The following is a 10,921-nucleotide window of genomic DNA, read 5'->3' as shown; positions in this document are numbered from 1 at the left end:
CAAATAGCTCTCTTACAATGTGGTGTACTGTTACCACAATCCCATCGATCATCAGAGGGCTGGTTTCCTCATATGTGAACCTCCCTGATGTGCACTGTCAGCCAGCTGGCAGTCAGGATGCACCTGTCATCAGCACATGCCCCAACTCACCTTGTCGTCACTTCACACGAGCTCTGAGTACCCATATGTCCTGCACAGGGTCAGCCTACTTGCCATTTAAATGCCATGCGACAAAATGTGATTATACACACAATGTCCTCAATTCGGGATTTTCTTGCAACAAACAAGTGTCTTACAAGACCAAAGAAAGGAAGATACCCGCAAGTCAGTGCAGCTGTGTTATGCTCTGTTACCGGGAGCCCTGGGAAGGGATCGCCTGTCACATGTTAAGACAGTAAGACTTGAGGCAGGAGAGACTGCAACCCCCCCTTGGAAGACATGAAAGGAATTTCAGGGCGATGAAAGGCTGGTGTGACTGATTCACGTGTCACACAGGATTAGCATTAAAGCGTGTGGCATTGTTTAACTGGCAGCACGCTTTTCTTAGGGGATCACGAAATAGGGGTGCATCTTACAAGTGATGGCATCTTAAATGTGATAAACCCTGGTGTTTAATCTAAAATCACCCGCTGCGTGGAAGCGCTCCTGCGCTACACCACGCTGCCGCTCCCGCTACTGCCCCAAACTGGCCCCTGAAAGCACCGCCGCCTCCTAGAGAGACCAGTGGTTCTCAGACTCGGGCCCGTATCACCCACCTGCGGGGCTTGTTAACAACGAGGTTGCCAGACCCACCCCCCAGAGTCACTGATTCAGCCGGCCCATGGTGGGGCCCGAGGATTTGTGTTCCTAATAAGCTCCCATGATGCCACAGCTACTGGACCATACTTGGAGTGGCACTGTTCTATTGTTTCCCCCATCACTAAACCCCCTTTATCCTCTGGGCCTTTTTAGCCCGGCAGGGGTAGGTGTGGAGGGCCTGGGTGGTACCAGAACCCAGGTGGGAGCCACCCGTTCTTCTGGACACCTCGGAAGGCAGCATCTCTCCGGTACTGTTCACCACAAACAGGACACTACTTGTCACCTAGGCTGGGCTTGCGGAAAGCTCTGGGGACTCCCCTGTCCTTCTCAAGACCTTCAGCAGGTCAACACTTCTTCATATAAACAGGTTATGGCTTTAAATGTCAGGGGCGAGGCCCTGAATAAACTCAGCAGCCTGGGCTTGGGCTGGAATCTGTTCACGGAAATATTTAGGACAAAACGGGACAAACAAGCCAGGCACACCTGTCCCGCCCGCTCACACGTGTTCTGGCTGGTAACACAGGAAGAGTCCTTTCCCTTTGGTATATGTATGTGTGAACGGTTTAGTAAAATGAAACATCTGTGCACTTTTTCCCTCAAAAAGAACAATCCATTTTTCAAGCCGCTGAAATGTCTTTGAAATGGAATATTTGCCAACACTCCCCTCTCTCCCGAAAGCAAGAAACAGGGACATGTGTCCTCAAAAAGAATTATTTCAGGGCTTCCCTGGTGGCGCAGTGGTTGAGAGTCCGCCTGCCGATGCAGGGGACACGGGTTCGTGCCCCGGTCCGGGAAGATCCCACATGCCGCAGAGTGGCTGGGCCCGTGAGCCATGGCCGCTGAGCCTGGCCACAGTGAGAGGCCCGCGTACCGCAAAAAAAAAAAAAAAAAAGAATTATTTCAAACGCAGACATTGCTAAGTTATTTTTCCTTCAAAAGGCCCATCAGATCTGCTCACATGTTCACGGAACTGAACGTAAAAGGTACTTTAAGAAACCGGAGACAAAGCCTTGTCCTGGGTACAAAAGGTTTATTGCTTATAAAAATAAGTTATGGAACAAAACAAAAAACTGAGCACGACACAAAGGCTCATTCCAACTATAAAATGACTTAGAACATGGATCCAGGCGGGTCGATGGACTAGTATTGCGAACATACACGGGAGAACATGCTGCCTAACTTCCTTATAGTGAGTCCTGAGACGGTCCCTTTGCCGTCCACGCGCCAGCTCAGGTGTACTACGGTCCCATTAACAGAGGCAGATCTGCTCTTCAGGAAGCTCGGCCTTAGCGCACGACATGCTGTTTTGTGGAAGCGAGCGGGCGGCGGTACTGCTATCCGGGCCGCAAAGACACGTCTGAGCCATCGCTGTGACTGAGGGCTTGTCTGGGAAGGTGCTGGATGGGGGTCTGCGGGCTGGCCCGGGGCCGGGGCAGGGTTACTGCCGGCAGGTGTCGTGGAAGGCTTCGAGGGTTCGGAAATCCCTCCAGGTCGGGGGAAGGCCGTCCTGCAGGAACTTCCCGCAGCGCTGGCACGGGGCCTGGAACAGCTTCATGTAGCTCCTTAACCAGGTCTAAAAAGAGAAGTGAGGAGAGAAACGACAGAAATGGGATCCGGGTGCTTCGGACGTCATCCTTCCTGTCAAGCCTAACCATCACCAGGATAGAGCCTGAGGTGGCTGTGACCCCCAAGAGGTGCCCTGGGATTCTACAGCAAGCTCTGTGCAGAACCCACAAGGTCACAGCACTGCTGATGCTCAGTCCCGGCGCCCTGGGCCCCTCCCAACTAAGGGGACTTTAAAATAGAAATCCCTACTCTCAGGCAGGCAGCACTCCCGGAGGAGCGGCCGCGAACCACGGCGCAGCCTCACGGCCCGGCGGGGGCATGACCACATCTCCTCTGAGTCCCGAACGTCAGCACTGATCCTCTCCTTGTTCACCACCCAGAGGTGGCCACAGACACGTGTGGAGAGAGGGTGAGTGGAGAGTTCCCCACTAAGGTCAACGTGCCTTCCTTCTGCTCTGATTTCAGAGGTCACCACTCACTGTCACAGTGTGGCCCGACACACCTGGGGGGAGGGCAGGGACAACCTGGTACCACATAACATAATCAATGGCAAGTACACGCCGGAGGGTGCAGAGTGCAGAGGTCCTTCGGGCATCACACGTGAGGATGAGATTCTCATAACTCAATGCTCAAACTCAAGGAGACTCACAACCGTACCAACCCAAGCCCACAGCGACAGGCCAGCGAGTGAGGCGAGCTCCCACTGCGACGGGGGTGTGCGAATCTTGTTACTTAACATCCTCCTGAATCAGGCAAGAGGAAACTGCTCTTCGGGGCGGTCGGCCGAGTGGACGGATACAAATGCTTCTGCTTCGGCACAGCTGCCTTCCTGGTGGCAGACCGCGGCTCACCCACCCTGTCCCCCTTCCAGAGGCTGGGGTTCAAGGTTTTGGCAATAAACATGAGGATGTCAGTGGATCACTCAGTCAAACTATTTATTCTTCCCAAACCCCAAAGTCAGTTACCAAAGGGGAACTGGGCATTACCACACGTCAGGTTAAAGAGCAAGTCTTTCGATCCATCCAGAAAGGAAGTACCCGCTAGAGACAGCCAACTGCAACAGTTCTCTCTACATGAGAGTGCCTGCGCGACGGCTCCGCTGAGCCCCAGGTCTGCTTCTTCACCTCCCCAGCGTGTGGGCCCATCAATGAGCCAGGCTGTATTTTCTGAGAAATGAACTACAGGCTCCTAAAAGCGTAACTGCGGCAGCAAACATGACGAGGTGGATCGGACGAGCAGAACTCCGCCTGGCTGTTGGCACTGAGCAGCGCCTGCTGACGGGCCCATTTGCTGAGTATGTTCTCTAACGGGCAGCCTTACCGGCCAGAGTTGAGATGGGGCAGGCTTACTGGCCGGAGTTGAGATGGGGCAGCCTTACCGGCCGGAGTTGAAATGGGGCAGCCTTACCGGCTGGAGTTGAAATGCGGCAGCCTTACCGGCCAGAGTTGAGATGGGGCAGCCTTACCGGCCGGAGTTGAAATGGGGCAGCCTTACCGGCCGGAGTTGAAATGGGGCAGCCTTACCGGCTGGAGTTGAAATGCGGCAGCCTTACCGGCTGGAGTTGAAATGGGGCAGCCTTACTGGCCGGAGTTGAGATGGGAGCGTTAGCGGCAGGGAGAGACGGAGCCTAGCGACGTGAGAGCACGAAGCCCCGTCAGCGTGGTGCTGAAACAGCTGGCCACGTCTGCCAGGATACGGTGGGGCCAGTTGTTGGCCCTGCTGAGACGGACTGGAGGGCGTGTGATCAATCAATGAATTGGCTCCAGGGGTGGGAGCCGGGGGCAGAGGGGAGTCCTGACGTGCAGGACCGATCTCCAGCACGTGAATATTCTGGTTCAATGTCAAGTCACCGACGGCCGAACAACCAGCTCGAGAAATTCTGAACATTAAACGAGAGCTGGTGGGAGCCGACCCCAGCACACCGGGGGGATGGCTGTTTCTGGGTCACTCCCCATCCTGAGCTCTGACCTGGAAGTCTAAGGAGTAGGGGTCTTGGAGGAACGGTGTCACGGTACCTGCTCAGCGCCAAGCACAGGGCCCAGCACAGATCAGGAGCTCGATAAATACCTACTGACTAAATCAACATTGGAAACTGTGCTGGAAGGTCACTTCTGAAACCACCATGTGTTCGGCAATGACAGGAAACACCAGCTAATTAAGCAGGACATGGTTTCTCCTAGATCTCTTCCCAGTTGAAAGGAAGTATCATTTCCAAACTGGACCGTCTCCCCCCTGCGAGGCCCTTGCGAGCTAAAGACGGTCCAGCTACCTTCCGAGCTGCGTGTTCTCACTTAAGGAGCCAAGGCTCAAGGGGGAGATGTGACTCCTTAAGCCACTTACCATGAAGGATCGGACCACGACGTCGGGCATCTGGGGCAGCTGGTAGTGGAGCAGGGCGGTGGTGGCATGGTCCGTCACCTGGGAACCAAGGACAATGCCTGGGTTAGAGCTACTCGGAACCAGCACAGAGAAAACAAGATGAGGGTGCTCTTTTTATATGACGTCTCGTGGAGGAAAAGACATCTAATAAAATCTGAAGGTTGAAAATTAGTTAGCAAAGTTGGGGGCAGGGAAGGGAGGGGAGGTGCGTTGTAAGCAGACAGGACCCAGGTAGTCAGGCCCGGAAGCAAGCGAAGTGTGGAAACTTCCAGCAACTCCAGACAGGCTGCGGCACCTGAGAGAGGCGAGGTCAGAGGTCAGCGGAGAGGTAAAGAGATGGCAGATCACAGCCACTGCACGAAACGCCGCCTGGACGCAGAGGCTCGTTTCCACTGTCCATGTTCGACTTCATCTTCACCCGGGAACAGTTTTCCTGCCGGCCTAACTGGGCTTTCTACTTCCTTTAATTCCCATTCTGGCTCATAATTTGTAGCCATACAGATTCTGTGACTGTGACCTTGATCATTTCTGATGATCTTTCCCTGAGGCCTCACAGATCCTGCTGTTACCTTTCTGAAAAACCGTGTCACTCCCAGTGTGGTCCCCTGTCTGACCAGCTCCCTGGAAGCTGTGGTCTAGTGGGCCATACCCACTGACCCATAACTCCCCCAGCAGGGCCCAGGGCATGACTGCTTTAAGTTCACTAGAGGCATCTGGGGACCAGATAACAACGTGCACTAGGTTTAAGTCCCAGCTGTCTGCTGACCTGATCCAACTACTTAATCCCTCTGGGTCTCAGTGTCCCTCCTGAAAAGCAAAGGGTTCGTCTAAGATCCCCTGTAGTTCTGAAATATGATGACACCATGGATTGCTAAGGCCTGCCATCCATGACCGAATTAACAGATTATTCCTAATTTGATAGTTGTGCTCAAACTCATGGTTTATTTCATTGTCTTCATTCGGGGGTCTTGCCATTACAAATGTTGTGGGCAAAGAGCAAAACGAAACAAAAAAACCCCGATAAAATGATTAACTTTGTGAACAAGAGTGAACACGGTGTGCTGACGGGCCTCAGCAGCAGTTAAGCAAACTGACCAGGTGGAAACCAGCAGGGCTGGTCCAGGTCCTGCACGGGGAGCTGCAAATGATCCAGAAATTAGTCCAGCTGTGTGTCCACACCCAAGGCCAGGGAGGCTACACCCTGAAGAGTGAGGATGCAGGCTCCCCAGTTCACCGAACCGCTAAGATGCGATTTCCCCTGGGATAAAATGGTCATGCACGTGAAGTGCCTACCCTCCAGCTGTGCCTCAGGCCCGCCTGCCCCCTCTCTTCTGCTCTCCCCGGCCCCCGGACTAGCCCTCTTTCCTTCTGGACTTTCATGGCCTGCCTGGCGGCTGGTGAACCCCGCTGGACGATCAGCTCTGTGCAGGCAGGGATCACGCTCGTCCAAGTTCATGCTGTGTCCCCAAGGCCTAGAACATCACCTGGCATCTAGCAGGTGCTCAATACATATTTGTTGAATAAAGAAATAAACTTAAAAGTGGCCACTCATCAAAGGCCACATACTGGAAACACCTGTACTGGCTTTCTTGCAAATACAGCAACGGTTCACATATCCAACATTGCTGAGAAATTCTTACCCAAATGACTTTCAAGATAAACGGCACTTATTCCTTCAAGTGCAAAGACTGTTTTTATTTTAAGCGTTTTTGACAGACAGCTTTCTAAAATGAGCAATGCTTAAAAAAAAAAAAAATAACAGTAGAATGATAACTTGGCAAAATGGCGGGTAGTGATCGGTGGGGTGAAGTGAACGGCTCCAAAATGCAGCAAAGCAAACTGGGCCCCGACGATACCTGCTTAAAGCTTGGTTCTTACCCATCAAGATGCCTTGCTAAAAAAACCCACACAAGTGCCATTTATAGGCTGATAAGACATTCCTTACAATCACATGTGCCGTTACAAAAGAAGCCAAGCTTCCGGAGAATTCCTTCTCCTGCCCCTACTGTTTATTTTACAAGCCTCTTAGAAGCCCCAGCCTGCATACAGGCCCGCAGAGCAGGTGTGCCGTGTGTCCGCTGCCCCGCAGCTGCGGGTGTGCTCCTTTCCCAAGATGCAGAGGCTCCACCTCCAGCCCCTGGACGAGTCTAGATCCGTCCATTCTGGCACCTCGGGCGCCTGGCCTGGGGCCCGATTTCCCAAACACACGGATCACCCAGAGGCCACGTCCGAGGCCGGGAGGCTTTGTCTGCATGCTTTCTTTGCTTTTCTTTTTACAGTTTTAAGCACGGATGACCAACGTTTAAAATTCAGAAAATGTCCCTAACTTGGATCCTCGGCTTCTCAACACACTGGAAGATCTGGGGGCAGTAACAGTGCGCCTGCCTGATGGGCTGCTAATGAAGATTAAATCAGTCCAACCATATGATGGGCCCTGTGACTGTGACCTGGCCCTGCCCACTGGCCCCCACAGATCCAAGTGGCCACCATCAGCGGGAGATAAGGAGGGGCAGTGCCTCTGGGCAGGGCAGGTACCTGCAGTTCGCTCTGTGTGCCCAGTCTCACACCCAGCCCGCTTCCCTCGTGCTACCTGCCGGGCCCCTGTGGCCTGTGGATTTCAGGGCCTTTACCCAAACAGCGCCAAGCATCTCTGCCCCTCACCCTCCTGTTCGCTGGGTGCCTGGCGGGGCAAACCTGTGCTCATCTACCCCTCCCTTCCTTAGCTGGCCTCTGGACTTGACCTCTCCTGGCTGAGTTTTGATAACTGCACGGTGCTAAGCCAGGCAAGGCATCATGTTAATTACAGGGGCATCTAAGGCGCTCTTTCAGACCTGTTCCTCCTGTGTTTGTTTTCAGCAATGACCGGCCATCCACCCAGCAGCCTAAGCTGGAAACCTGGGCTTTTCCTCCCACTTGTACTCAAGCAGCCTCTTGCATTATAGCTCATTTATCTGGAATCTCTCTACTTTTTCCCAGTCCACTGTCTAAGCTTCTGCCTCTTCCTGTCGGGATGACCAGAAGAGCCCCAACTGGTTTCCTCTGGCTGTGGCACCCAGAGGGGGTGTTCTGTGGCAAGGGGTCAAGTCTGTGGCTCTGGAGGTGTAAACTCTGGCTCCACCTCTTCCAGCAACGCCACCTTGGGCAAGTCACTTCATCTTTCTTAGCTGCAGTTTTCCCATCTGGAACAGCGGGATAATAACAAACATTACCCATCACCTGGGGTAATTGTGAAGATTAAATAAAATAACGTGTGCACGCTGTTCAGTAAATATTAGCGATTATTACCACTAAGTTATAAATCTAACTACGTCACTGCCCCACTGAAAACCCTTTCAGAGCATGTGAATGCACTCAGCGTAGAACCCAAAAGTGCAGACGTGCAGGACCTGGTCCGGCCTCCTCTCCCCTCCCCCTCCTGCTTCTGAGAATGTTTCAGCTCCCTGTGCTCCACCTCCTCCCCTCCCTCCCCCCTCCCCTCCCTCTTCCCCTCCCCTCCCTCCTCCCCTCCCCTCCTCCCTCCTCCCCTCCCCTCCTCCCCTCCCCTCCTCCCTCCTCCCCTCCCCTCCTCCCTCCTCCCCTCCCCTCCCTCCTCCTCTCCCCCCTCTCTCCTCCCCTCACCTCCTTCCTCCCCTCCCCTCCCCTCCCTCCTCCCCCCTCTCCCCTCCCCTCCCTGTGCTCCACCTCCTCCCCTCCCTCCTCCTCTCCCCTCCCCCTGCTTGGCTCCTCTTCCTCTTTCTGGGCCTGGCCTAGATCCTTGTGCTTCCTGACCGGGTCATGTCCCTTTACTCAGACCTTGTCTTTCATAGCATTCCTGACAACTGAGCTTGTATAATTATTATTTTTTTTTGCAGTTTGGGTTTAGTGTCAGTTTCCCTAACTTGGCTGTGAACTCTGAGAGGCCGGACACCATGTCTGCCTAGTGCCTGACACAGAGGTTTTCGAGTCGTGTGTTGACTGAACAGATGATCCCTTCTGTCTCTGAGACGTCCAGGGAGACTGGCTCATGTGAGGTTTGGGGACGGAGACAAGGGCCTTAGTGGGGTGGAGAGTGGGAGACAAGAGCTAAGGACGCTGGACCCTGGTCTACCCTTACTCTGCTGGGAATCTTGACCTTCCATCTGCTGGGAGTTGCTGGGGTTCACTGGCCGGTTCTTCCCTCCTTCCTGGCACGGGGGAACTTTCTGGTCTCTCCTGGAGTTGGGCCACGGGGCTAGTTCTGACCGAAGCATCAGGAAGCGGAAGGGGCGTGTGCTACTTCCACAGGAGATGGTGAAGAGCAGATGTGGACCCTCCAAGACTCCCCTCCCCCTGCAGTGCTGGGAGCCACTCCCTCAGACGGTGCATCTGCAGGGCGGCAGAGCCTTCGTGAAGCGGAGCCCAGCCCTCCGACAGCTCGGGATGGGTGTATGGTGGGAGCAAGAAATAAACTTTTATTGTTTGAACAAGAAAAACTATGAGGTCTGTTTGTTACAGCAGCCTTCTCTCTCCTCTTCAGACCGAAATACTGTACCCTCCTTGGATTATTCATTTCCCGTCTAAAAGATGAGCCAAGGCCTTTGCCAGGTCCAAGGGTCCTGTAAGTGGAGGCACACACACATCCAAGCTGCGACCTAGGAAGCCTCCAGAACGGGGCCGCGCGACATGTGGTTCACGGACCAGTAGCAGCAGCATCACCTAAGAACGTGCTGGAAATGTGAGTTCTTGGGCCCCAGTGTAGACCTGGAATCGGAATCTCTGGGTTGGGGCCCAGAAATCAAGCCGGCCTCTCCAGCTATTCTCAGCGATGCTAAAATGCAGAAAGATGCAACTGTTACTTGGCACCCAGATCCCCTGGGGGTCCTGCTACCGAGCAGCTGTGAATTACGCAGGTAGGTGTGGGGCGGAGCTGAGACTGGGCACTTCCAACAGACCCCAGGCCTGGCCCTGCTGCGGCGGAGGGGCCGCAGGCCGCTCAGGGGGCTGAGGATTCTGGGCCCTACAGGGAAAAGGCACTTCATTCTGGGGCATGACACAAAGGACTACAAACCCAAAGGAGAGCTTGTCTTTCTCATGAGTCACAGTGAACCACACCACCCAAACTTCATAATGGTGCTGTGGAAGGAGGGGCTGGGCTGGTAGTGGTGAAGTATTTTCAAAATGAAATATTTTCGCAGTGGGTGGCGGTGGACTGGGAGGGTTTTCCTTCCTTCTGAAGGTGCTCTTTCAGGACTGCGGGGCAATTTTATTAACCTGTGGGGAGCCACATTAATGAGAGCTTATTGTAAGGTCCCTTGGCCCGGGTGAAAGGAGGCCTGGGGGTAAGAGAAAACATCGACCAGTATGAGGTAGGAGAGGCACTGGGACATAACGACCTCACCTGTTCTGGGAATCAACAAGAGACTCTAACTTCCTGCCCAGAAAACAATGGGGCTGACGGGAAGGGAAAATGGGCTTACGCCCCACAACAGACCAACCAACACCTGGCCCTGCTGTATCCTCACCAAATAAGGAATTACCCTGTATAGCAACCCCCCCCCCCTCCCCTTGCAAGCCGCCTTCTGCTTTTACCCCAATAAAAATCCCCCTCATCCAGGACTGGGCGCGACTTCTCTGGCCCCTTTCTCTCGGACCAGTGCACCTCGCCCGGGAGCGCTCCCTCATAAAGCTCACTTGAAGCTTTCCTCTGTTTCGCGGTGCCGTTTGTTAAGATCCGACCTTACACGTATGATGTCTGTGTCCCGCTCATTCAATCCCCACCATAGCTGAGGCGGGTGCTCCCCTGCGTCCATTTTAGAGACGAGGAAATGGGGACTTACAGAGCTTGGGAAGATGCCCCGGGCCACACAGCTGGCGAGCGGCAATGGGTACGTGGGCCCAGACCCTGCAGGCCCAAGCCTACACCGCCTCCCTCCTAGACACCCTGGCCAGCTCTCTGGTTTGCTGATAAAGGCACACGTCCCAGGGGCCCCGGTGTCATCTGCCCATCACCTCCCAGCCCAAAAGTCTAAGGCAAGCCAGAGGCCCACTGCCAGGCGCAGGTTAGACCTGCAAATGTGGCTGGTGGGTAACAGGCTTCTCAACAGCAGAAAAAACTGAATTAACTAGAAAACGTCCTTCTCCAGAAACGGCTGGAGTCGCGCACCAAAGCTCTGTTTTGGCATCTGGCTCAGGCAGGGCACGGAATCAGTTTGTACATTAC

The 10,921-nt window shown here is 54.1% G+C and overlaps 1 protein-coding gene across 2 annotated transcripts in view; it reads right to left on the bottom strand.

Moving 5' to 3' along the window:
• Nucleotides 1–1,814: 1,814 nt before the first annotated feature.
• MED27 (mediator complex subunit 27) overlaps nucleotides 1,815–10,921 on the bottom strand; it is a 195,613-nt gene continuing 186,506 nt past the window's right edge. For both annotated transcript variants that reach the window (XM_030838488.3, XM_060300260.2), the window contains 2 exons: nucleotides 4,705–4,782; nucleotides 1,815–2,371 (listed from right to left, as the gene is read on the bottom strand). In XM_030838488.3, coding sequence (XP_030694348.1) covers nucleotides 2,237–2,371; nucleotides 4,705–4,782 — 213 coding nt within the window. In that variant the 3' untranslated portion in view covers nucleotides 1,815–2,236. The remainder of the gene's footprint in view (nucleotides 2,372–4,704; nucleotides 4,783–10,921) is intronic.

Source organism: Globicephala melas, chromosome 6 (assembly GCF_963455315.2).
Source record: "Globicephala melas chromosome 6, mGloMel1.2, whole genome shotgun sequence".
Taxonomy (NCBI): Eukaryota; Metazoa; Chordata; class Mammalia; order Artiodactyla; family Delphinidae; genus Globicephala; species Globicephala melas.
The sequence above is the reverse complement of the archived record's forward strand: the minus strand, read 5'-3'. Positions and strand labels throughout refer to the sequence as shown.